The sequence below is a fragment of the Columba livia genome, chromosome 1 (assembly GCF_036013475.1).
Source record: "Columba livia isolate bColLiv1 breed racing homer chromosome 1, bColLiv1.pat.W.v2, whole genome shotgun sequence".
NCBI lineage: Eukaryota > Metazoa > Chordata > Aves > Columbiformes > Columbidae > Columba > Columba livia.
In genome coordinates, this window is record NC_088602.1 from 160,166,760 (window position 1) to 160,194,704 (window position 27,945).

The 27,945-nt window shown below is 36.4% G+C and overlaps 1 protein-coding gene across 4 annotated transcripts in view; it reads left to right on the forward strand.

Moving 5' to 3' along the window:
* The window catches only part of PTPRQ (protein tyrosine phosphatase receptor type Q), a 135,993-nt gene extending 108,799 nt beyond the window's left edge, over window positions 1-27,194 (forward strand). For 2 of the 4 annotated variants that reach the window (XM_065041380.1, XM_065041409.1), the window contains 10 exons: window positions 3,921-3,947; window positions 4,615-4,696; window positions 9,804-9,894; window positions 11,295-11,371; window positions 13,834-13,968; window positions 14,081-14,206; window positions 16,413-16,561; window positions 18,339-18,474; window positions 21,734-21,857; window positions 22,140-27,194. In XM_065041380.1, the coding sequence (XP_064897452.1) occupies window positions 3,921-3,947; window positions 4,615-4,696; window positions 9,804-9,894; window positions 11,295-11,371; window positions 13,834-13,968; window positions 14,081-14,206; window positions 16,413-16,561; window positions 18,339-18,474; window positions 21,734-21,857; window positions 22,140-22,177 (985 nt within the window). In that variant the 3' untranslated portion in view covers window positions 22,178-27,194. The remainder of the gene's footprint in view (window positions 1-3,920; window positions 3,948-4,614; window positions 4,697-9,803; window positions 9,895-11,294; window positions 11,372-13,833; window positions 13,969-14,080; window positions 14,207-16,412; window positions 16,562-18,338; window positions 18,475-21,733; window positions 21,858-22,139) is intronic. The other 2 variants (XM_065041391.1, XM_065041399.1) reach the window with 1 other exon arrangement.
* The last annotated feature ends 751 nt before the right edge of the window (window positions 27,195-27,945 follow it).

Here is a 27,945-nt window from a genome sequence, read left to right on the forward strand (position 1 = left end):
TTAACATAATGGTCATCAAAAAAATTACTTGAAAAACTTCAAGTGTCTGAAATTCATTAATACTAGCTAATAGGTATACACCATCTCTCCGCAAGTCTTTGTTAGGCAATTAATTAATGGGCTATAGTTTCAGAGGGCATGCAGGGAGTTAAGTCTTACTGAATTCAGTGGAAAATGAGATCCGTTTTATGAAGCCAAAATGCTGACTTTGAATGTTTGGGACATACACTGATCTCCATGATGATGGAAATGGTATGAGACAGGCAAGAACAGAAAAAAACAACTGTTGTTTAAAACATACATAGTCCATCAGTCTAAACTGGATTAAACATTGGATCATTAGGCACCCTGAATATACATATACTGGGGCCTCTCATAATTTACTTTTTGTAACATGTCCATAGGGCAAGTCACCTTTAAAAGCAGACATTCATCTGCTGTGAATAGACTCTCTCAATAAATTTTCAGGACACACAGGGTTTGGTGAGAGACAAGTAACCCTTCCCTACTCCAGGTGCTCACCTAGGAGACAACTTCTCTGGCACAGCAGTTTTGCAGTGGTTTCTACAGCAAGGATAAAGCCATGTAGGTCCCTGTTTCTTAAAATTTTTCCTTGAAAAGATACACCTTGTGGTGGATGCTTTGAGGCTTTTGTTTTATTCCACATGAGACAGTTTGTCGAGTAAATGGGGCACAGATTCAGAGGAAGTATTTCTGAATTATAGACACTGTGGCCTGTATTCAGGAAGTGTCTGTATTCAAGGTAACACTTCTGCACAGACAATACTTTCTCTATACCATGTTTCTTCTCTCTTAGAGTGGGGCTAGACATGGCTCCTGTCTTGCTTTTTTTTTCAACAAGTTTTTGTTTACTAATCAATCACCTGCCAAAAACAGGCTTCCTGAGCTTTGTATCCCAGGAGTACAAGGTTTATGAATGTACATGTTCTGGTATAATGGAAGAAATGAGCATGTGTTCTCTTTCCTTCAGCCTTTAATATTTAGGAAGGGTTAAGCTCCATATTGCTTTCAATTAACTTGCTAAAAATTGGTTCCTCTGTTGGTCCTACGAAGTGTCAATGGTGCTTATGAGTTAAGCCTTTTGCCTACATACTCATTTCTGTTGTTTTCTATTTGGACGAAGTTTTAATTCCCTGTGGTTTTCAGATGATTGACCCAGAGAGAAAGCCACGTCTGTGTGACAATATGGTCTTCAGTTATCACTGCCAACACAAATAAATGGCTTCTTTCTAGCTCTATCATAAGTAATCTGAGTGGGATTCAGATTTTTGATAGACTTCAAAAAAATCCCCCACGTGAAACAATACACTATTTTAAAAGAAAATCAGATTTAAGGCAATAAAGCATTCTTTATCTCTGAGAATGTTTTTCTTTCCTAGTTTCAAAGTCAGACAAGTGGGAATCTGGAATTGTCCAGCTGAAACAGGGAAATTTGCAACTTCTTGGTTTGATTCTAAATTGTGCTCATCAAAATCTAGTGATATCTATATTTTTATGTTTTATACAAAAGACTGGGAAATCTGGAGAACAAGATTACAGGTAGATGAGAATTTGTTCATTGGTGAAATACCATAAGATTATTATTACATATTCCAAGTCAAGGGACTTGGAAAAAATGCTAATTTTTGAAGCTTGAGGATGCTGAAACCGAGCATAGCTGTAAGTCTTTAGTGAGCACATAAAATTCATCCCTTCTTACACAACAAAGCCAACATCTTTGCCACAGTCTTCAAGTTAGACATTAATTTTCCTATGTGTTTAAATTAAATCATCTTACTCTCCAAACTGCCAAAGAAGTGTGAGAGCTCCCTATTTCTAAAAATCAAATTCTTCATTTAATTGCCCTCAGATAGATTAAACTGTCAATCTGCAGGTGCCTTCTTTAAAAATGCTTACTGCTTGTGAAAGATAATATATGATTATGCCTTTAAAAAATAACACCTGTCATTAATACTAAAAAAATGAACTAGAAAGCAACTTATGTAACACTGTTTCATTCATTCCCTGAGCTATTTCAGTGCTTTATTTCCCTGCTTTGAGTAAAAGTAACAAAAATTAATTATTGTTGAGTAAGCTGGCATCAATGGTGCTGCTTGTCTCATGTTCTTTGTTGTTGGATCCATGTACCTCCAGCAATGAAGCAATGAATGACGTACCCAGGTTGCTCATGTACAGCGTAGCGGTAACTTTTATTTCCTAATGACAAAACTGCATTTGCTTACTGCAAATTAGGAGCAGTAAGCCCCTAATTGATATCAATTTGAGAGGAGGAAAGTCAACAGTATTCATATAATAATGGAGATGTCAATTGGGAGATGACTTCGCTTTTCTATGGTGAAGATAGTTGAATAAAAAAGTTTATTTTCTGCTCAAGGACAAATATATTTGCATGTAGTACATTGGCACAGCTATTATGAATACTTTTTTTTTCAGGAAACTTTAGCTCTATGATGTTGTTCATATTACTAGAAGGTAGTTTCATCTGTAAGTGATACAGTAAGCAATAGCTGGATTTCTAAAAAAGTCTGAATATAGTTGCTTGCTCTGTCATCTTATTGCCTTCTTTTTCATCCTAAAACTCTCCTTCAGTTGTCCTAGCATCCACTTCAAGTTTAAGCCTTTTTCTGTGAATTCTTATGCTCCTTTTTACTCCAGTGAGACTGACGCAAGGCTTTCACAGCCAGATTGCTTTGTTTGAAGAGAACTGTCTTACTAAAGTATGTACCACAAAGGAATCTTTAGTAGCTTTGAAATTAGCTTCTCTGATGGTTAATAATAAATTATTCAACAATTGTATTAATCTCATTTTATTATCTAATTTAAAATTTAAATATTTAAGAATAATTTCACAAAACAAAGTATTTTTAAAGCAAACTGTTGGCTTTTCTAATAAATTATTCTACTAAAAATAGACATATGTGTTTGCATTATAGAATAATTTTTGTAATATTTGTACATAAGAATGTATGATTTTTGGAGAGACAGACATATAAAAGGCATGCTTAGAGATTTTTTGAAGAAGCAAATTATCTTTTAAACTGTACTACTTCAAATTTTTTGGCTCGGTCTTTTAGACAAGCTTTGTGAGTCTTAGTGCCCAAAGCCTAGCTTCTAAATCCGTAAGGCTGAGATGTTCTTAAAATGGGCCAGAGGTGATGATGATGACCAAGTTCCAAGGCTATCTGAAAGTCCCCCGAGTGTAGATGCTCATGTATCATCCTCATTTCACCTGCTGTGGGATCAAATTAAAGATTTAACATGTACCCCAGTTTTTAAAATCACCATGCACCAGAAAGAGCAGTGAATGTGTGAAAATGAGCATGAAAACTAGCACTCACTTTTAAGCTCTTAAAAATACAGCCATAGCTGTTTTGTTTCCGTAGAGGCACACCAATAGCATGATTCATCTGTGACTTATTTTAGATATCTGCTTAAAATGATATGAAATAACGCCTATTTCTCTTCAATGATTATAAAAGGAATCTAGAGTGACTAAGAAATAGGTGTCGGTGTCCAGTCAGATGAATCCTATCCTCATGCTCTGAAACAGTCCTTAGAAGAACGGCACTGAGGACATAGTGTAAAATGAAGCCTGTCAATGTATGTGAAGTGGTGTGCTGGAAGTATGGATTTCCCAGGGTAATATGAGCCCAGAGCACTGTGAAATGATCTGAAGAGAATTATAGAAACTGTAACTACCGTATCTATATCTGCCAATACCTGAGATAAAAACTAAACAACACAATCACCCAAGTTATCTGACATGTAATAGTATTTGCATCCACGAGAGAAATAAATCTGGTTCTTCAGTTACTTGAGTATTTCATCCAAAACCTATTAACATGCACAATATTGGTTAACTCTCAGCTTGCTACATTTAACAAAAATCTCTGTTGCAGGTTACTTAGTTATAGAAAATCCATCAAGTAAGTTGGTTAAAGATTTTTATATTGTGGTCATTGGTGAGTCTCAATGTGTGGTTCCCTCCTCTATGTTTATTAGAAAAAAAACTCCAGGCTGCGTATAAATCATAAAAGCATGACTAATTGCATGGTAACTGGAGAAATGCTTTCTCTCTCTCTGGGGTGAAGTCTGCATGTCTGTGTTTTAGCTTGGGAAGTAATACAGGGATATTTAAACTCCTTGGGGTTTAAAAACCATGTCATTATGAGAATGAGGTCACTGCAGTATTTTATATGTCTAAAACCTTGCAATGTATAAAATGTTTTCTGTGTGACAAAGAAGTATTATGTACTTTAGAATGTAATGATAACTTTACAAACTTACATTAATGTCAAAACCTCACTTTGCAATGTTGTTACCTATAAAAACAATCCTATCCAACAGTGTTGTTAACATTAGCAATATTAAAAATTTGGTGACGGGTAAGAACAGGGAGAGAAAATCCTTCTATTTTAAGTGACTGAAAACAAACCAAATAAGCATGCTGTACGCAATTTATAATTTTGTGTCTATAAGTATCAGTTTCTGTTGAACTGGAAAACATTATTAGTAAACTGCAGTTAAATAAAAATAAAAAGAATGACAAAGAAATTCCCTATAGGTTTCTAATTCTTCTGTCATTACTTTCAGGCCAATAAGCAAGAAATCCTTCCTACAACATGTTGAAGAGCTTTGCACAAACAACAACCTAAAGTTTCAGGAAGAATTTTCGGTATGTTGCTAGCAGTTGTCACAACATCGCAAGACCTTCAGTCGTTTCACGTGTCACATTTCACGTCCATTTTAAGCAGGCAAGGCCATGAAGGACTCTGGCCTTGATAATCAATACCCAATTACCAGTTTGATTGTTTAGAAAGTAATGTTACACTGATTTGGATTCTGAAGTCTACACTGCAACCTGATCAGAATTATCTACCAAAGTGTCAGCAAAAGATAATTTTATTTAGATGTTGATCTTTGCACGAACACCATCATATTTAGGCTTTTACATATGTAGAAATGCATATGTAGTTTACCTGAGAACAGTTTATTTAGAAATAGTTTTCTAGCATATGGAGAAGTATATTCAACTGCTTTAAATAAGTTCATTTTCCTGAGTGATGATGACCTCAGAAACACAGCTGACATTTATTCTGTGAAATTTTCAGGCCCCAGTTATACTGCCATGCAACTTAGAAATGTTTTTCTTTCATAGGTTTTAGAGCAGAAAGTTAAAAGTTTGTGCATGGTGCTTTACTTTTTGCTTTTGCTCCTTTTTGCTCCTTTGCTTTTTGCTCCTATAGCCCATACTTGTCAAGCTTTTGAGAAAAGCCTCCATGTGAATAGCCTCCACCTCCTTATGTGAGTAGATGAACTCAGCAAGCCTGTCCTTCTTCCTGAAAAGATAACAGTTTTCAAAATATGTATTACATATCATACAATGCATGTATGCTTTCAAACTTAAATCTCCAAGTTTTCACTATTTTCATTAAGTAATATTTTTATGGCTGTCATACTTTTTTTTTTCTCTCAACAATAGCTTCTCTTCTTGTTATTTCAGAATCTTTACCATCATTTTAAACACATACAGTCATTTGCCCTCACAAAAATAATTTGTCAGTCTCCAGTGACTTTACTATCCTGGATTTATAGATTTACCATGAATTGCTTATCAGTTGGATTAACAAAACTGAAGACTCAACAATTGGCTTTTCTTCTGCTAGATTATAATATTTCAGTCTCTGAGGCAAAACCAACAAAAGTGTGAAAAGATTAATGGTATTTCCTACAGCTTTTTGTTATGCTCCTTAGTTAAAATTGGTCTGGATTTAATAATAAAAAGCACCATAAAATTCTCTGAGAAATGAAGTAAGGATAACTTTTTTTCCAAGAGTAGAAGTGTTATTTTACTTGAACAAGAGTGATTATAGTTATATTACGCATGACTGAACAGATGAAAAGTTTTGCTAGCAATAACATTTTCACATATTAATAATGTTCATCACTGGAAATTTTCTAGTATTACTTTCTTTAGGTGTGACCCACACTAGCAAAGCTTTACAGAATTGTAAAAGCCTTAAAACGTAAACAATAGTCATGGCAATCCATTTCAGATTTAGAGAAATATTGAGACCAAGACCTCATTCAACTAAACTGTATGGTCAACTTATAATCAACAGGTTTATATGTCCTTTGGGCTTCCATTTTTTTCTCTCTGAGCTTCAGCTTCCATGTTCCAGAATGTAGTGTTGTCTTCCCAGGTGACATGTCCAAGAGCAGGCAGAATTGCAGGGTAGGTCCAGCCCCATGATTGAGACTATATCTATAGTATCTCTAGTGCCTGTCTTACCAGATGAATAATAGGATTGACTATGTGCTTGAAATGACATCAGAAATTACAATGTACAGGAACAGACAATGCACACCACAAAAAAGCAGATCTTGTGATGTTCATTGTTTCCATCCACATTCACGCTTTATTTCACATAAATGATTCAAGGCTCCTACAATATGTGTAGGCAAAATGAGCTCAAGATGTGAACCCATGGACCATTATATCTCAAGCACATAACTAAAAACATGGTGCTGAGCTTACCTGGGCTCTCTGACCACTTCCATACTAGTAAATTCAAGTGTACAAGGAATTAGACATGAGAACATGATCATTTGCACTAGTAAACTGTTAGTATAGTCCCTATCTTGAATTTTTACTGTTTCAGCTAGCAGCCTTCCTGGACAATTCTGAGATACCTTTTCATAGGTAAAATAGTCTAGGGATCGTTTACAATAGGCAGTTTGTAGACAACAAACCTTGTTTGGAGTTTTGCTAGCATAAATGTGGCTCTTTGCATTTCACTTAGTCTTGAAATCCAGGGACATTTCTGGTCTCATCTAAGTTACTGGACTGACCAAGCTGCTGTGCCTGGGTATCTCCAGTCCACATATAAACACAGTCTGTGTGTAGACATTAAAAGAGAATGTGGACCTCAGAATGGATCTGGATCCATGTCTTATCCGAAAAGACAAGCTTAAAGAAACCATAGGGAGCCACAGTAACTGAAAGTGTCCTCCATCTAGCTGATTTCCAAACTTCCAGCTTTCCAGATGATCCATGTATCTCTCAATACCTTTAGGAAATCAAGTTTTGCTAGTAACTGGCAAATTACTGAAACAGAAATAACTCTGTAAGTGTTTTATGGTAAGTTCTGTTCATGAATTAAGAAGTGAAATACCTTCAAATGTCACCATAGTACCACAAAAGTCCTACAGTAAACAAACTGCAAATTAATTATTTCAAAGAGTCTGCAGAGGAATATGGTTTCTGTGATTAATTGTTATTGAATCTGGGAATCCAAATAGTTTTCCAAGTTCTGAAAATAATCATTTAGACTGAAATTCATACTGATGCAGTGAATTGATATGAGGCTTCTGAGCACTTGTTCAGATGTGGAAGCATCATTACAAAAACAACAGAATCTGCTTTTCTATTTCCTCTCTACTACAAATTACTGTACAACATTGCTGCTTCTATAGTAGTTAACTGGCAAGATAAGACTCAGAGGAGTGAGGCAAATGAGGCAAGTTGAAGTTCACATGACTTGCACATGAAATGGGATCCCGTGGCCCATACTACCTGCAAAATGCCACAGGCATTTCGTTTATGTTCTTCCTTCATGGAAAATTCAATGACAGAATGTTTGTGGGAGAGTTTCAGATTTCCAAAGGAGAGAAATTTTAACATCTCCACCCTTAGCTGTGTTTTACTGTTCTTATCAAACCTGACAGGAATTCACAGAAGTCTGAGAACAGGTAACTTTCCACAGGTTCAGTTTTAGGATTGGGGCTTTACTTCTCTAAGGGATTATTGAGACAAAAGAAAGAGGCAACTGAATAGGTAAAAGAAATGTGCATTGACTATGGCAGAGGTTGGTTGAAAGACAAGATTTTAAAGTAATGAGTGCCTTTAAATATATTTTTCTACAGTACGTTACAGTCTTTCATTTAGTTTTCTATTTGCTTCAGGTCTGTTAAACTTATTTTTTGAATTTGTAACATACAGATATAAATGTAAAGTCACACATGCTTTATAAGGTGATTTTAAGTCAGAAACTTTCTTTTTAGAAGGGGCATAATCATCCCTAGGAAACATAGATATTTAGTGAGATTTTGAAGGGCATGGATGGCATCAAGTGCCTTGTTAATTTTTGAAGGGAGATGAGAGTCTAGTTGTTTTCTGCAATTTTTCCCTTAATTCTTTCTCCAAGGAAATATGTGTCAGAGCTAGGACAAGAAGTCAGGTCCCTTGTCGGTACGTCCTTTGCTTTTATCATGAAACCATTTTTTCCCCTCCTGTTCAGAAGCACCTGCAGTTAAATTATTGAGGATATAATTATAGAAGTGAAGTCCTCTTGCTTCAGACCATAGAATTTTTGTCAGAGGGTGAAAGAAAGAAAGTTTTCATGGGATAATATTGCATATAATACAGCTCAAGGGTTTTGAGATCTCTTCTATACATCAGACATTATCTATCATACAAAATAGGATATCAGATTAGATGAATTATTGACTTGGTTTATTACACAAGTTTTTAAATTATGCCATTTCACTAATGCTCATGTTAAATTATTCTTAATGTCCAAACCCATCAAATAAGGCTGGCAAAATATTTGAATTAACAGTGAAAGAAAAACACTGAAACAAAACACACTCCATCTTTTTTCATTTTTAATTACCTCTCTCATTTATTTATTTATTTGGTAATAATTGCCCATTACATTTTACTTATAGAAGGCAAGCTGTCTCAAATACCTGTGCAAAAGAGCACTTGAAAGTAATTAACATTGAATCTGATAGTATGGCTATCTGCCCCAATTTTCAAAGTAGCCCATGTAGAGAGTAACTCTTAATATGAAAAGAAAAATTTGAAGGGATTACTTTGCACAAGTGGCAAAATTTTGTATTGTACTCATTCAAAGCAATAGGTAGATATCTTCATATATATCTTAGCCAGATGTTGAAACAGAGTTGCTATAACATTTGTCAAACAAAGGGAAAATCTGTTACGATTTAGGCAGTTGATAACTTAGAAATCCTGGCTAAATTCTGGCTTTTCTAAGAGTTTTCTATTCTCTTATCACTGCTAGGAGATCAGCACTTTTATATGTTTTCTCCATTAACAAGTTGTGAAGTTGTCTCCACTCTTTTATTCAGCTTTGGAAATATACCTGTTTCTGTACACAAACAACCCATCAAGTTCATTCCTCAATATAAATAATCTATCCATCTCTGCCCTCCAGCAGGAGAGGTAATGACCAGTTATGAAACTGTGTTATGACCCAAAATAACTTTTTCCACCCCTATCACACACAGTCCCGTGAACAATAGCTAATTGCCAGTTGTCTCAACTTAATTAAATTTTCATCAGTTCTCATGCTGTGGCAAGAACTCTCCCAAGCTACAGGAGTCAGGAAAAGGCATTATCCAAGAGTAAGGCTGAGTCAGTAGGGCACACTAACTGAGCATGTGACTTCATGAAGAGACAGAAAAGAAGTACCAAAGGTGAGGGGCTGACTTTATCCAGACTTGTAGAGGTGAAAGTTCATGTAAGCTTTAATTGTTCAACTTGACAGCATTGTCTGCAGCTCTGCATCTAACATTGCTGGTGTAACTGGGGTTGACAGTGAGGTGGAATGCTCTGTAGTGCGTCCAGCTGTTCTTAGAAATGCACGCTGTTGGAGAACTAAAGAATTCTTCCTCTTACTGGAGTGATTGTGTCATTTTTGTATATTCACTGAAGGTGAAATGCAAAGGTTTGCCAACAAACATTTATTTCTCTACAGGAACTTCCCAAATTTCTTGAAGACCTTGCTTCAACTGATGCTGATCTGCCTTGGAACAGGTCTAAGAACCGTTTCCCAAACATAAAACCATGTATGTGTGTTTACTGACATCTGTTATACTCTCTACCTTCGATAGCGCAGCATATATTTGGAATGCAAGTGTATTTTTATTTGATCTGTCTTTGAAATGGCAGAACAATCATGTTCACATTATGAAATAATTTTCTGTCAAGTAATCTGTCTTTTCATTGTGTTTTTTTAAAGACAGTTTTATTTGCAAGTAACTTTCAACTTACTCTCACAAGCTTTAACATGCAGGTGCAAGAAACTGTAGCCTCACAAGTTTCTTAGCTTTGTAATTCAAGCCATGTAACAAACTCTTTAACATTTTTCCTTGGGTTTGTTTTTTTTTTTTTCCCTTTAGTGAGACGTAATTTTTCTAAAAAACATATAAAATCCACATGTTTGTGCATTCAGCTACTTCAGGAGCCTGGGTATGCTTTCTTGTGGATATGTGTACACGTGCTGCAAAGGTTCCATAGAGGATCAGAGTGACTGTATGATAACTTATAAGCCAAGGCTAGATTTTATCACAGGAGACAGGAGTCTGTCTCTCTGTACTCAACACTGCTTCATTTTTCAGTTAATAAGACAAGAAATGTCATTATTATTTTAGGCATTAGCTGTGATGTGAGATGGGGAGCATGGAATTCCTTGGTTAATAATGCTACATTCTGTGCTATTAACTTTTCAGAGCAGCTGTTCCTGTTATCTACTGCCTTGTTCAAGATGTAGTCTAAGTTACAGTCACTAAAAAACTTATATTCGTAACTCAGAATTAAATATAAACAGAGGAATTTCATAAATCTTTGTATGCTCATTTTTTTTGACTAAGTTGAGGACCAAACATCAAAATTTGCAATGTTTGGTTTCAACATTTACTGATTCACATATGAGAGCTTTCCTGATTTTTGCCATTTCTGCATACACACCGTAGGCCCAAATCGGAAACGCTCAATCTTTTTTTTTTTTTTTTTTCTGTAATAATGAGCTTACCATATGTAAAAGATGTAAAAGTATGTAAAAGTGTCAGGATATGGCTCAAAGCTGTGACCTGGACAGCAAGTACACAGGAGAGACTGTCAGACCCCTGACCCTGCTGTCTGATTCACATGGAGGACAACAGTGCTAGAACAACGTGGTTTAAAGTACACTGGATACCTTTAGGCAGAGGATCGCCCACGTACACATCAAATTTGAGGGTTTGACATATTCACCATTTCAATAAAAATATATTAAAATATGTCTGGTACATTAAAGGGTGACCAAACAGTAATGGAAAATGGTTAAATTAGTGTTTCACTATGTCAACTATTGTTAGATTAACAACAACATTACTTTTGATTTCTTCGCACTCCAGGAACACTTGTCACATGTGTCTACGGTTTTTGAACAGATCTTTTAGTTAACTAGACTTTATTTCCTTAACAGATAATAACAACAGAGTAAAACTGATGCCTGATGCTGCTGTTCCTGGATCTGACTACATTAATGCCAGCTATGTGTCTGTAAGTAGAAAGTCTCTCACATTTTTACTGTATTTGTTTTCTGGTAGAAGAGTCGTAAAATATCTTACAAGTACAGTATTCTAATTTTCCTTTCATTCACTATGGCTACTGTTGCCATGGCGTAGTTCAAGTGACTTCTGTGGCATTGAACGTGACTAGTTAAAAATGTAAATTATCCTATTTTCGTTGCTAAGCAATGATTTTCAGTAGTAACCAAAACTTTGTCCTGCAAATTACTTTCTATAAGTTCTTTCATACCATTATCATTAAAGACAATAGTGAAACTCCCAATGAGGTCAATTGTTTAAAGACAAGTATTATTTTGTCTTTTGGTTCAGAAGTTGAAGTAATTATATACAAACAGGACAATGTAAAGATAACTGAACTGGAAAGTTCACAGAAATGGCTAATAATTTTGGTGAGTGGGATTGGTATGCCCCTTATTATGTGGTGAAAGTCAGGATGGAAGAAAAAAGGCTTCTTGAAGAAGAAACGGGTATTATACTTCTAAACCTCAACTTTCTTCCTAGACATTCTGTTTTCTGTGTTCTCAGTAAATTCTTTCTCTATATTTTTCTGTCTCTGGTCTTGCCTGTATAATTTTTTCCCATTGAAGCTCAAAGTATCACTTATAATTATGCATTTATTATGTTGTAGAAGTGACTGGTGGTCTCAGGTGAGTTCAAGCACTATTCAAACGCAATGCAAGACATGCCGACTGTAGTCTAAGCAGATGACACCATGGCAAGTAGAAATAGTTATTTCCAAGTAACTAAGAGACATTGTCAGGGAACAAGTGATAGAGGTGAGAATGGATGTCTTAACAGCATCTTTCTTTCTCGTTAGCAAAGGCTATTTATTCACTTTATATGGAATGTCCTGATTCTGACAGGTAGCAGAAAAGAAGAGCCATACTATGTGCTTACTTGAGGCTGGGACTATACACAGAACCGCTGAGAAGACCAGACATCTCAGAGCATGGCCGGGTCTTTACTCCCCCTGTCACTGGCATGTCAGGGTTTAGGAAGGGAACACCAGCAGCAGCTTCCAAAGAGCTGCAGCAAAAGCCAGCTGCAGAGAGTGCTCCCTGCTGAGATCTTGCCTGTCTGTACTGCATACAGGCGTCTCTCTTTAGGTCACCGTTCATCAGTAAATAAACTGTAATGTCACCATTTCTCAGGGCTAAAGCTTTTCCTTCTATATGATCTCACTTTCCATATTTGTAGGTGTGTAAATATATAAATGCATATATCTGTAAATATACAATATGTGTGTGTTTACCTACCTATTTATCTAGGTGTATATACATATGCACACAAATAAAAAGAGGTAAAAAGAGATCTTGTATATAGTTCTAACAAATGGGAACCCGGATGCTACTTTCATTTTCATTGGTTAAACAAGAAAAAGTCAGTAACTGTACTGTAAGCTTTACATCCCTGAATTATAGTTTCTCACTTCACTCTTAAACTAGGGAGGATTAACATAGTTTCTCACTGCCACCTGTTCTGTATATTATAGATGGAATAAGTAACAGGCAGCTGTGAATTATAGGGTTATAATTCCAACAAGGAGCTTCGGTGGTGCTATAAACTGGTGTGACAGTTGTTTTGAGCAATAAGCTGAACTCTGTGATATTATAGACTGCTAGCTTTACAGCATAAATTTATTGCTATTATTGCTATTGTTGTTATTTTACACCTTCTGTAGGACATAGAGTTCTGCAGGGTACACTTAGTTTCTTTGAGAAAACAGATCCTTGAAAACCTGTGCACTGGCAGCATTTACACAGATTTTTTTTCAACAAACTTCCTTCTCCCGAAGTTTTACATCAATTTATAAATGAACGAAACAGTGGAATCAACATTAAAATAAAAGTCAACCCCTACAGTAGAACCCCTTTTATCAGAGGTCATTTTTTTGAATGAGCTCCATCCCTAATTTACAACAGTAGACTCCTGAGGATCACTGGAAGGACAATGTCATCAGCGGGGTGTGTAGGTTGCATTAGCGCTCAGCTCGCTAGTGTGTTCCCTGGCTCCACTGCTCCTTAGCACTATTCAGTTCTACTTTGCTGGCATCTTTCTGGCACAGTTCTTGGTCTCCTCTGGCTGGATCTGCAGTATGGCTAATGTGCAAGCTCGAGTATTTTTAAATGGGAATTACTGACCTGATGTCCCTGTAATTTCTCTGCTAAATACGTTTCTTTTAGGATGCAATTTCCCAGACTTTATTACAACATTGGTTCATAACTGATCTGCATGGTGGAAAAATGCCATTACTTCCTGAGGTTTCCAAGGCCATCTGCCATACAATGATTGGCCAGGCCTTTGCCAACTCATTTAGTATGTTTGAGAAGGTTCTAGCCTTAGGCATGATAGCTACTGGCACAACTATGAGTCACATGCAAACTCTTTTTGTCCTTGCCAGCAATTATATATTAAATATTTTCTTTTTCTTAGGGATATTTATGTCCAAATGAGTTTATTGCAACTCAGGGACCATTACCAGGAACAGTGGGCGATTTCTGGAGAATGGTGTGGGAGACAAGAGCAAAAACACTTGTGATGCTTACACAATGTTTTGAAAAAGGACGAGTAAGTTACCAGTGTAACAATTAACAGCTTTTGATATAATTGGAAATTCTGTATGTAATTTCTGTCAAAACTGAAATATGATCACTGTTTATTTGTAATCATCTTCCTGCAGATAAGATGTCATCAGTACTGGCCAGAAGATAATAAACCAGTTACTGTGTTTGGGGATATAGTGATTACTAAATTGATGGAAGATACTCAAATAGACTGGACCATCAGAGATCTAAAAATCGAAAGGGTAAGCCAGAACTGGAAACTGAGTTAATAAAACCCATCCAACACCTCAAAGAATATCAGATGTGCTTCATCCCACCCAACTATCAGTATTATTATTTTACTCTTTTAATGCAATGCATTGCACTACCTGTTTTTCTTGCATTTTCATTCCTGGCTTGTTTTTGTTTTGCTTTTCCTGAGTATTCTCTCCAGTTTCTGTCACAAAGAGCTTGGATATGTGGCTGACCTGCTACGAAGGGCCTATCAAGGTTACTGAACCTCTGGTCTGGTGGGAGGTGAAGTTTCTATTTGGACACCTCAGTTGTCTCTTCTAGAAAGGAGTAATCCTAACCATTCTGGGATCAGACAAATCCCTTTGAATGTATCCCTCTCAGATTAAAGGGCAAGATTCTCTGGTGCAGCGCAGCTGTTTTTCATTGTACCACCGGTCATTTTGGCCTCCACCCCCAGGAGATTCACCCAATATAATGGGAATCATCAGTATTACTCCCACTCTTTGTGCTGGGAAGGGGGGTAGGGGTACAGCATAGATGTTCATCTTTCTCCTGATCCGCAACTATAATTTCCACTCTTTGGAAAAATTAGTGCCCAACAGCGTTAAGTCAGGCCAGTAGGTGGGCTCAGAAAGCAATCTGGGTGTAATGATCCAAGATGAAGTCAGCCCTGTCTTGCACTCCCAACACTGACCTGCATTGCATGTAGTCCTGCCAGATCCTGGGAGCTGAGCTCAGTCATACAAATACGTGCATTACCATCCTGTGGCATGTGCACATGACAAAAGGAACATAGCAAATCAGGGATTGTCTCAGTGGTCACCCCATAAGGATATGCTGTGCACATAGTACAGGACAACTGAACATTTTAAAGTGAGTGAGAGAAGATTAACTTTTTTTTCAGCTTAAATAAGACATAAACAACACTGGAAAAGGGACTATTTAGAGTAAAAACACATGCCAGCAAAATGCAAATTCACCTGTCTTAACCAAGGTGAGGCTGAAAAGAAAACAAAACATAACCTGAGTTGACTAAGTGATCCATTTACTCCAGCTGAACTACCCTGAACTAGAAGCTGTGTCCTTTATAGGCATGTCATTAAATATGCCATGTTGCTGACTTCAAGATTGTACTTCATCTTCCATTCACAAATGGATGAATTGTTGATGATCTTCCAGTGAAGGTAAAAAGCATATGTGAGGCATATTATTCACAATTATTGCCATATTGATTGCAAAGTCACTTCTCTTTTTGTTTTATGTTGGCCAATTTAAAAAATACAGACCCAAAGTAGCTACTACACATAATCATTCACAGTTGTTCAGTGGTTCTTACAACATTAAAAGATCAAGGGGTTGGTTCAAAATAATTTTTTTAAAAAGGAACTGGTTCATTATACAACAGTTGATTGAACTGCAATACTCCTTGCTGTCATATATTGTGAATGCTAAAAATTTACAGGGCTTCATAAAACCTAGACAAATTAGTAGAAAAAAATTCTGACAAGTGCTATTAAATTTTGAGATACCATCTCTATCCAAGGCAGTTCACAAGTCACAAACTATTAAGAATGGAAAGAATATTCTGTGGACCTATAAACACCTTGTTGTCATGTTTCATGACTTTCCCTAAGATTTTTCCTTGAATACTGTTGGACACAGGATACTGTTGATCTAGACAGGCCGTTGTCATTACACAGTGCTTTTATTCTTATGTCCTTCATAATTAATGTAGGTATCAGATAATAACCAGCTTTTGAGTTACTATTGCTGCTGCTGTGATTGAGAGGGCATCAAACACTTAAAAATAGATCTGTATTTAACAATGTATATGTGCTTCCCTTTACTGCACTAGATAAGTCCTAGAATGGCTGATTTTCCCTGAATAAATTTGTCATCCCAGTTCACAAGACTTCTAAATGAGCAACAGAAACTTCAACCTGTATCTACAAATCACATTGATACAGTGACTGAAGTCAAATGGAGAGTGACTGCTGAAGTAATTAGTACTTCCTGAAGGATGGACTTGATGCCATCTCTTAAAAAACCTGCCAGAAGACCTGTGCCTGACAAATTATGTCTTGATACATACTACAATTATTAAGCTATTCTGACTTTCTTTCTTACATGAAATTGCTGAGAAGGTTATATGTAGCTTCCTTGATTTTCCATCACCTTTCTTCTTTAAAAATGGTCTTATTTTGTATTTTTCAGCATGGGGACTGCATGATGGTGCGGCAGTGTAACTTTACTTCTTGGCCGGAACATGGAGTCCCTGAAACTACTGCACCAATTATTCATTTTGTAAAACTTATCCGTGCAAGTCGAGCACATGATAATACACCGATGGTGGTTCACTGCAGGTAAGCGTATTCACCAAATCATCCTTTAGTATCTTAGAATTTCAAGTGTGTATTAATGCTTGAAGAAGTCACAAGAACAATGAAAACTGAGTGCACAGGTGTGCTTCTAGTATGGACAGTAGTGAGGTTTTTTCTAGCCATACCCCTTAGTTCTTTCTAGGAGGTAAAATGCCAAAGTGCGTCTGTTCTTCCATACATGGAAATCCCATTGAGGTGATGTCAGTGAAATAGTTACTTCAACAATTACCATAAGATACTGCTGGATTTATCTCAATTTTCCTCTTTATTGTAAAAAGACAAATAGCAACTGACATGTTTGTTTTAATTACTTCTACTGTAATTATAGATCTTTTTAAGAAATATGTTAAAAATTGTATTTAAAATGTACATGTCACATAACAAGAAGAAGAAACTATTTGGGAGCCACAGATAATGACAAACAGGAATAAGAGTTTGTACATGCCAGATTTCAAGTTTGGATGCCTGTCAACAGCTAAAATCTATATTTAGATTCTAAAATAAATGGACTGGTGGTTAGAGGTGTTCAGCTCTCATAGTTTCCATTGATTTCATACTGAACACTCTTAAATAGCAATTTCAAGGATTAAGTGTGTGGGGAAGGCTAAGTCTTCAGGAAGGTGGTGAGTGTGTCTGCATTTTACAAGCAGGTCAGTGTTCCCACCAAATGAGTGGGTGCACTCCAAAATAGTGATCTGGATTCAGAGCTCTGCAATTGATTCTTTGCCTCCTTCTCACTTGGTGTGAGTTTGGAAATACGTGGAAGGAAAAAGCTGGGTTTGGTGCCACTTATCTCTTCCCTAACCGTGCATTTATCATGCATGGGAGCTCTTTTTATTTGTCCTCAGTGTCCTACAGGTGCCACCCACAATGGGTAATACAGCCTTGTTTTATTTGACATCATTATCGACAGTTTGACATTTTCCTCTACTGCAAGGGCCAGAGTGATTGTTACAGGAGAGAACTACAAGCTTTTAATGTTTTGAGGACACTTACATATCCCAGGGCACCTCTGCAATGAATACCATTCCCTTTCCCCAACACAGATACCTTAAGGGGTCAGCACGGGCCATATACTCCACCTGTGCTCAAATTCCCAGTGTTATAAAGCAGCAGTATGTGCTCCCACATCCAGAAAGCTCATTCATTACTTTCTACTCATTAGATCTTGCAGGTTCAAGAGAGTTTTGCTACACTTTTCCTGAATATCTGCAGTGATATACTCTGCATTTATTACACTAACTGCAGAGAAGCCTGACAGTTATTTTGAGAAAATTCTATTTGTTTTCAAACCTTGAAATAAAACAACGGTAGCTACCAGCATCTTGCACACACCTCCTCTATTTAAAACTATTTTGATCTAAATGTTTTGCTAGATCCTTTGTTGTTTTGTCTCATACTCCAAAAGCATCACAGAATCCAGGTGTGTGTAATATCACAAAATCTTGTGATTTATTTTCTTTGAATTAGTGAGCTCTAGAAAATTCACGGAAAAGCTGTAGAAGCATTTTTTTTCCCTCTTACAGGCTTGCTTTAATTATATCTCATTTGTCCGACACAACCCTTTGTAAAATCAGAATCAGAACATGACTCAAGAGATGTACACACACACACAAGAAAATACTGGAAAAGATTATGTTTTTTCCAAAGTTTTATTTTCACAATAAACTTCATTTAACTAGAACATTCTAAGAAAATATTTTATACCAAAAACAAAACAAAACAAAACCTTATTTTATCCTGTGTATTATGTTTGCAGTGCTGGTGTTGGAAGAACAGGTGTTTATATTGCACTTGACCATTTAACCCAACATATAAATGACCATGATTTTGTGGATATCTATGGACTTGTAGCTGAATTAAGAAGTGAAAGAATGTGCATGGTACAGAATCTGGTAAGATTTATATAGTTATCCACTCTGTTTTCCTCGTTTTTAAAAATTAGTCATCTGATCATCTGATCTCCTACAAAATAAGACAAGAAAGCTCATAACAATCAGGCAGCTAACACATTGTCTACCAAATCCTGCTTTTATTTGCATTTCAAACATCATGTAAATATATTCTTTTTATCTATTTAAGTATATTTGGCCAGCAAAGTCTTGACAAGTGCCGAAAAGACTGCTGAGAAATTTAGTTTTTAGAACCTAAATAATGATTTCTCAGATTTTGAGAAAGTTTGAGTTTTGCATGAACAGTTGTTAAATAAAAAACGGATTTGCTCGTGCACTACATAATTTGACTTTATTTACTACTATACTATGCGTATTTTTTTGCATACATATATGTAGCACAGTCCTCCAAACGTTTAAATATTCATGTACCTTGGACCTCATTAATGATTCTTTGATTCTTTTTAAATTGCTTCAAATAAAATAATGCATATGGACAGAATTAAGCACAGACTTCGGAGTTTGCAAAATAAAGGCAATGGTGGTTTATGGGTCTAAAAAAGTGCATTTCTGGCAGACTTAGTGAGTATGTATACAAGTTAGTGATGACCTGCTAGTAGGGAAGTCCTCTGCTGTACCTGGAGATCTGGGTATTTGTAAAGGAGTAATAGCAGAATTTAAAGCTGATCCTTAACATCCAGTGGAATGGAAATCCAGCCCTTTTGCAAAAGGATTCTGGCCATAAGTCTCCTGCAGGCCAGATCTAACCCTAGGCTGCTGCCTCAACCCTTTGAGTCTACAGGAGGACTTACCAATTTCTCAGTGTGGGTGAGCAGTTTCAGGATGAACTTCCATATGACAGGTGGATTTCAACTGATTTTAATGCAAGGAGACTTGTTCCTTTGGGAATGGCAGAGACTGGAAAACAATGTGCCAAAGTGCAATACAAGATGATGGTCTTGTAGTTCTGATTCCAAGCAGATCAAGTATTGATCTATATGCTAACTGCAAAATCCTGAGGCAGGGTATTCTCTAACCAGGCTATTCCTAGCTCACGTTTGCAAAAGTACAAAATGAGATCAGCACTAAAACTTGCCCAAAGAGAACCAAATCTTGTAAAGTTTTATGGCAGATTCAGTAGTCAAACTAGTCTGACAGTTCTGTTATAAAACTGTTTAGTAGTCTATAATTCAGATTTTATGTGATCATCATAGAATATATCAACAGAGGAGCAATTCCTTCCCAGAACTCAATTTAGAGATCCCTCAGTCAAACTGTCTGTAAGATCTATGAGTAAAATAAATTAAAACTGGTTGTTCTTAGACCTGTTTTTTGCTTAATTATAGCTTCAAAATAGTTCCCATTTTGCCAACAGGGGCACTCTCTGTTACCCTCTGTTACTGTAGTCAATGGGCACAGAATGGCCCACATCTGTGCAATTAAACATCTCTGCATAGCCACATCCAGGCTTTCTACGGGAATCGACCCATAGTCTGTAGTAACTCCTGAAACACACCTGGGCATTAGACATAGTGCTGGTTCACATGGATCAAAAATATGTGAGGGACTATCCAATTAATTTGAATTAGCTTGGATGATCAAGTTGCACCAGCTGGCAATGTACCCAGACACTGTTTACTTCTGTAATGCAAATATAATTTCAATATCCTGGTACTCTGCCTGCTGGCCTGTATGTTACCAAGACCTGCCCTTGGACTACAAGCATGCAACCTAAACTTTAGTGAACTTTTTTATTCTGTCTCCTACTACCAACTGTAGAAAGACTTTCAAATAATTAAGGATGTCATTAACTGTAACTGGGAAAATAACTGGTCACACATACATCGCCCAGGTATCTTTCTTCACTTTCCCCCGGCAAAACCAGAAAAATTTTCATTGCCAACAAGTAGCTGTATGAATGCAAGAGATTATGGAGCTTTCAGAGTCTGCTTTCTGAATTAGAATAACCAAACTCTACTGAAACTTAAGACCTTCATTCTAGAAATCCATATTTGTCCAGTGGATCTGTTAAAGTTTATCACCTTGCCAAGGCAAGTACAAAGGCTAGTTTGAAGTAATGCTATTGCTTCAGTAAATGAGCTATGGAAAAGTGTAATGATACTGTGTACTTCAGGGGCCTGTGAAAGCCTGTTTTAATTATTCATGGCTCTGGAGCTGTGACCCTAAACCATATCCATGTAAACAAATAGCTCTTATGAATCGGGGACACTTGAATTGAAAACTGATGGCAGGTCTAAAACACAATAGCAATTATTGAGCAGAAAAAAGTACACTAACGTATTTACCCATTCAAAAGTCTAAAATGTTCAAGTTAGTTTGGTCATCTCCGTCTGTGGAGAAGTTCAAAACCCATCTGGACAGGGTCTTGGGCAATGTACTTTAGCTGATCCAGCTTGAGCAGTGGGAGTTGCACTAGGTGATCTCAAGACGTCCCTTCCAACCCAAAAGAATTTGTGATCTGGCTCATTTTTTGCATCTACATACACAGGACTTCTCCTATGTGAAGATAGCCACAATCCATTTATTTTCTATTTGTTTTCATTACTTTATTTCATTCTTACATTATCCTTACGTTACCTTTTTTTCCCCCCCTCTTTTCAGCAATCATTACCCAGGGATATTTTACGTCCTTGGAAGTGTCAGATTAACTTTAGTTGCCCACTCTTTGCACTATAATCTGCTAAAAATGATGCTGCAATCCAAGAGGATCACTAAAAATAATGGTCCAAGAGGATCACTAGAAATAATGTGTTGTTTTTGCTCTTAGCAATGGTGCATGCTCATAGAACATGCAGATTTACTTGAACTTTTGCATTTGAGTGCACCCTGCTGGTTTTCTGTATGCTAGAAAGAGGAAAATTTTCTTATCTAAATATTACATTCACGTGGTTCAGTTTCTTCAGTCAGAATCTAGTGGCAAAAGTAATCAAACAACTTTTTGTAGAAGAAAACTTTACAGAAAATTGTGAAACAAAATATTAGTCTCAGTTAGGATTAGCCTAATTTCATGTATCTTACTGGGCTAAAGAATTAACGTGTTTTGACAAATTTTAATGCATTATGCCTCATAATGAATGAAATCAGATCAGGCATATATGATATCATCAAAGTATTGAGATTGTTTAGTTAAACTGCAGTTACTTTGGGAACATCTAAATGTTATATAAACTTATATATATATATATAGTATTAGAGTTACACTTTTCTTCTAATCAAGCGTCTTTAAATTCGCATCTTACAGGCACAATATATATTTTTGCATCAATGTGTATTGGATCTGCTGGCAAGCAAGGGAAGTAGTCAGCCCATATGCTTTGTGAATTATTCAGCACTGCAAAAGATGGACTCTCTGGATGCCATGGAAGGTAAGGAGATGCAGATTGTCTCAAATATTATTTTTTCATAGCAGGTACATTGACTTGTCCAGACTAAGTATAAACAAATACTGTGACATGAATTTTCTTGCTTCAGAAGTGTAATTTTCTAGCATTTTGTTGCCCATTAGTCTTGCTCATGGTAATAGTCATTTCTCAAGCTTTCCACTTCTTTCCCTGCAAGATCTTTAAAATTCAGCCAAAACAGTTGCCTGCCACCAGTTGCATTTTTTTACAAGGCAGGTTAATGTAATGTATCTGTTTCTTTTGTAGGTGATGTGGAGCTTGAATGGGAAGAAACTACGATGTAAATACCAAGACTAAATATTAAGGCTAATGAGACTTTGAAAGTCAAAGTCCTATTTTTCTAAGCACACGGGCCAAAGTGAATTCCCCTATTTTGATGATTAAAACAAACATAGACAATTGAAACAGCTTTTCTTCTATCAATGTGCCTTCATAAATATGTTGAAGTATTTTATTCAGATCACCAAGAAATAATGATTTGGAGTACTTTTGCACAGACTGCACTTCTGGCAATCTACAAATACTGTATTCGGTATATATTTAAATAGAAGGGGTGTTTGAACATATTTCTTTTTTCCAGTTATCTTTGTAAAAGAAGAAAAGTGAGCCAAATATGATGTAAAAATTTCATATTCTCATTGAATTTATTTTGGTGTGAATTTGCTGTGTTGTTTGTGGCTTGGTTTTAAGTAAAAGTTACAATTCCTTGAATCTTTCTTGCTAGATTGGTTTCAGTGTTGTCAGCTCTTGCAGATTAATTCCAATACCATCACAGTGATTTTTACCTAAATATATGTTATTGTGTTTTTAATCTTTTATTTTTTTACAAGTGGTAGCATATCAGCTTGTGATCCTGAACAGCTGAAGAGTCACCTTCTGACATAGGGAGGATTATTCAGCTTTTACGCAGCACACAGTAGCTCTTCAGGGACACTTGGGGCTATTTAAACTATCCTATGATCAGTGGATTGTTTTATTTTTAAATACACAATGGTGATTGCATATGTTCAGTCCTGAATAAAGTATTTTACATTCCTACTACTTTTAAAAGCAGATAAAACAAAGTAAACTGCAAATTTATTACGTATCTTAATGCATGTTCAATTGACTTGAGTAATAGAATGTTTATAATGCATTCATATTTCTTGAATATAACAGTGCTCAGTATTTTGAAAGGTTACTCAGAATTTAATAACAATATATTTTATAACAGAAGGTTGTCAAGTAAAAAAGTTGTTGCTCCTTTCTCAGGTTTGGCAAATCACTACAGACACTGAAAAATATGGGAACTAATATTCAGAGATTTAGTAAAATAAAATATCTTCAGCTCTCACTGATTATCATTATCAGAAACAAATCTGAAACAGGAATGAAAGAAGCAGGACGCTCTTATCTAAGAAGCAAAGAACTGATAGAATAGGAAGACTATAAAGACATATTTAAATGGTGTGCCCAAGGTTTACACAGAAGTGACAGTATTCAATTGATATTATTGGGGGGGAGGGTTACTGGCAAAGTTTTTCTCTGTGGAAAGAAATGTATCATTCTGAATAATACTAAAGCTGTAACCTTAATCTGAGATGCAAAACATAATAGCAAAGAGACTTTGGAGTTGCCATCATGTATTCTTGTTCAAACAGAAGAAATCTGCTTTGCTGAGGCATTGAGCTCAGGGAAGTCAGACAAAACTCTTTAGAATCTCAAAAGATTCATGCGTGTGTTTGTGTGCGCACATTCTGAACAGAACAGTAAGTGAACAAAACTTTTCCATCTCTTAATTGTAGCTACCAGACAGACAATGCTATACAGCGTGTCACATGATATTTTTTCTTAAGTAAATGACAATAGGTGTTTGATGGCTTTTTAGAAGCTGGCAAGGATGGTGCGGTGAGGAAAGTGCCAAATATCTAAAATGAAAATCAAAAGACAGCATTGCAGGAGATGGAAGTGGTCTACAGGGATATTTTGGGCAATCTGTCTCTCAGGAAGACTGATGGTACTGTAAACATCACCTGTCAAGCTAAAAGGAAAACAATGCCTTTTAAAGCTGGGTAGAGAGAGAGGTGATGTCCACAGCTGTTCAAGTCTCTGGCAAAGCATTCGGTACAGCTCTAGTTTCATTTGGTTCCTATGAAACATGTGTTCTTCATTTATTATACATGTACTTTAAAGTATTCTGACAAATTGCTTATAGGGACTTACAGATGTTTTTCATGATTTGTATTTGTACTTGGTAGCTGTACATGGAGCGCTGTGATAAATTGACATTATAGAGTCATAATCTTATATAATCTTATATCCACAATGGTGGAATATCTGTATGTGTTCATTCCTCTTTCAAGGAAAAAGCTAAGAAGCCTTGTACAACTTACAGATGAACTCCAGAAGTTCCAAATGTGATTAAATGTTTTCTGTTTTATAAAATATTTAATGATGAAGATTCCTACGTCCTCCATTAGGGAACCTGGCTGCAGTCAAACACGACATTCAGTAGCGTGCTTGGCTGACAACTTAGTAAAATGTGTGACTCTCTTTCCTCTAGAGGCAAAGTGAAAAACTGAAAAATGATTCAAGTAGTTTATTATACAATTTGATGTAAGCAATCAGGTACATGCTACCTTGACACATTTTATGTTGTCTTTAGGGTAAAATCCAATATTCAGGGTAAGCTGACCAGAAGTCATAAGATACACAGTCACGGAAAGAAATATCTCCAAGCAATTCTCCCCCCAAACTGGTTTTCCATTTAAATACAGCAGTAGTTCATTGACCTTCTTGTGTGCCTGCCAATGGTTTAGAGGGGTAGGGGAGCAGCTGTGTCTCATGAGATCCCCTAGACCTCTGTACAGTTGTGAAGGAAGAATTTCCACATAGTCTTGTGTTCCAGCCCTCCTTCCCCTATGCAATGGCTCCTATGGTGGTGCTGCAGACAGACCTGGAGAGCTGGAGGCAAACAGAATTTGTCCAATTGCTATTTTAAGAATGTATATAATATACATAAAGCAGCACACCATTTTCATTTTTAATTTTGCCACTCAGTTTTCTACACATTCTTGGTGCTAGTAATATAATGTAATCTATCATCAAAATTAGAAACTGAATTAATAAAAACTGAAGAATACACAAATTCTATAGGATTATTCCAATTGTATTGAAATTAGGTCATACTGCTTTAAATTATTCGTCAGTTTCTGTAGAGACTGCTATATCTCCACACATAGAAGAAACAGGTTTTTAAAATAAATTTATGGCCAGTTCTGTTGAATATCATTAGAAGAGGCTACTGTCAGTGCCCTCAAAAACTGATCTGTTCTATTTACAAAAGTAATAGAAAGTAGAACATCACAGTCATGTTGAATTTAAAACGTTTTTTTTAACTGTTGAAGGAGTTGATAAAAATATTTGTGCACTCAAACTTGTGCTTTTACTGTATACATGGAGCTATCCAGTAATTTAATTTCATAACATCGTGTAAAAGATTAAGAATGTGTATTAATCTGTATAATACCATCTGTGTGCTGCTGCAATACAAAGTATGTTCATATGCAGTTATTGAGATAAAGCAGCAAAGAGCAATGAATCAATCGTATTTCATACTAAGGTAACATGACATTGCGCTTTCCTGGCTGCATACAGAAATTACATCCCTCCTGGATGTGGACATTAATTTGAAGAGACTCAGGACGTAATGCTCTGTGAGGTGTGTGGGCAGAAGATATTTTTTTTCTGAAAATATTTTGACAGCAAGTCAAAATAAAACTTGAAAAGTACGTGTTTCAGAGTATGTATTACATGTATATTAATCATTAGACAAGATCATTGTCTATCCATGGAAATAAAGAAACAATAAAAATAAATCCAAATTAATTTTTGTTTTAAGAACTATGAAAGTATCCAATTATCTCCCTGTTTTAGGGGATATACATATATGGCAATAATGAATTCAGGGTTGTTTTATAATTAAGCTACATACCAACTCAGTGCTGCAAAACCTGCAATGCACTGAGCACAGTAACTGGAAACCACTGACACATAGTGTTAGACATTTCTTTGTCAGTTTTGATTTTAAGGAACTGAGTCAGAGAAAATGTACTGAAAAGTGATCCACTATTTCACCACTCTTGCATGACTGTTGTGTCACCACTCTTACATGTGGTCTTGAAAGGACAAGTCCTTCCAACATTGTGCTTCTTGTTTTGTTCTGTTTTCTAATGCTGTACTGCTTGTCTATTTGTGAATATATTTGAAGAAATTGTAAGTGGTAATATGGATCATCTGAATTCAAAACCTGCAAGCATGAGCTACAAGCATTCATCATTCTCAGGTAAGGTGTGTAGTGATCTTACTTCAAACCTTCTGCTTATCCTTTTCCTATTTGCAGATGACATAATGGAATATCAGCTGCATTTTTGCACTACCTCTTGCCCAGAATACATTTTCTGCCCTGTCCTCTTTGAGGCTGTGGTCACGAGGTACGAGACAAGTGCTGTGCTGATCTCAGAGCTGAACTGTGGTATCAGTTGCATGTCTTTGCAGCATAGGCACCGGATACAATTGTAGGCATAAACTGGCTTCCTATCCAGAAGTTCCCCCTACTGCTGTAATAAATTCTGATACAAATTTTAGCACTGGTGTTTGTTCAGTGTCAGCTGAAGACAGAAAGATGGATCCAATGTTTAATATTTTGCATGACGATTCTGTTTTCCCAATAACTTTTCCCAAACAATGCTGAACTAATTACTTATTTTAATTATTTATTCTCACAGCTCCCTTATAATGTAGGCCCTTTCTCAGATTCCACTACGTAAAGAAAACTGAAAATCGATGGCTTTTCAGCAGTGAATAACAAAGTCTATGGTACATTTCATGGATTCTACTTCATGAGGCAAAGTTTGGGATGAAGTTGTGCCTCTATATTTCAGTTGAAAGACAACATTTAGAAGGTTTCAGTTATATTTGGATCATCTTACTCTGCTTGTTGATTGGTGTTACCAGGGTGATCTTTTTGTAGGATGACAGCTGCACCCAGCTATCCACTGGAATCATGAATAAACCATTCCAGTACTCTTTACAGTCAATAATGAGCTGAAGGAAGTTTTACAAGGATGTTCCTGAAATATTTTGATGGAGATGGAGTTCTGAATGTTATAAAAAGAATGCTTGGATACTGGAAACTTAATATGCAACTAAAGCTCTACCATTCACAGCTTCATTCCATGAAGCCTGCTGAGCAGGAAGTGTGACCCAGAACACACAGAGTATATTTGGGACAACACAACACTATCTTAGAGCTGCACACTGCAAGATATAGGGGACTTTTGGTATCCATACAGGAATGCACTTAAATAAGCTTTACTGGAAAATGTCCCTAGCTCACCTGAAAAACACAAATACAGAAAACACCTCTTATAACAGCTGACAACATCATCTGTGATTCAGGTTAGTGCTAGGAACCAAAGGACTCTATTTAGTCAATTCTTTCACTAATCTTAAATGCATAAACAAATATTTTGACATCACAAGTGTAGAACATGGGCAGAGAGTATAGACAGAGAAGAGGACTTTCTCCCACTAATGGAGGCATAAGCAGAAAAGTAATTAAACCTGTATGTGACTCTCTCTCCCTCAGTCTGCTGTCTGCATGTACTCACCAGCTGGAGATAACTGCAGACAAATAAAATCTATCCACTTTTAATTTGATTAATATATCGGTAATCCCTTTCTCAGAATCCAGCACATAACAGTTATGGAACTGTGTGCCTCTTTGTTTGCTAGTCTTCTGTTGAGATTCGCAAAAGGTCCATTTAACTTGTTTTTTCACAGAATTCTACTAATTTTTTGTCAGTATTACAGATGCAATACACATAGTGTGAAGCTGCGCTTGCATATTGTGCACCAAATTCTTAAATGAGCTGCAATAACATGATACTGCACTCGAGGCATGGGCAAGGAGTTGACCTGAGGAGCCTGGCTGCCTACTATGTAATCTTACTCCCTTTTGAGAATGGGAATGTTATCTGACAAGGCACTTTCACAGTCAGGGAGCCCAGAA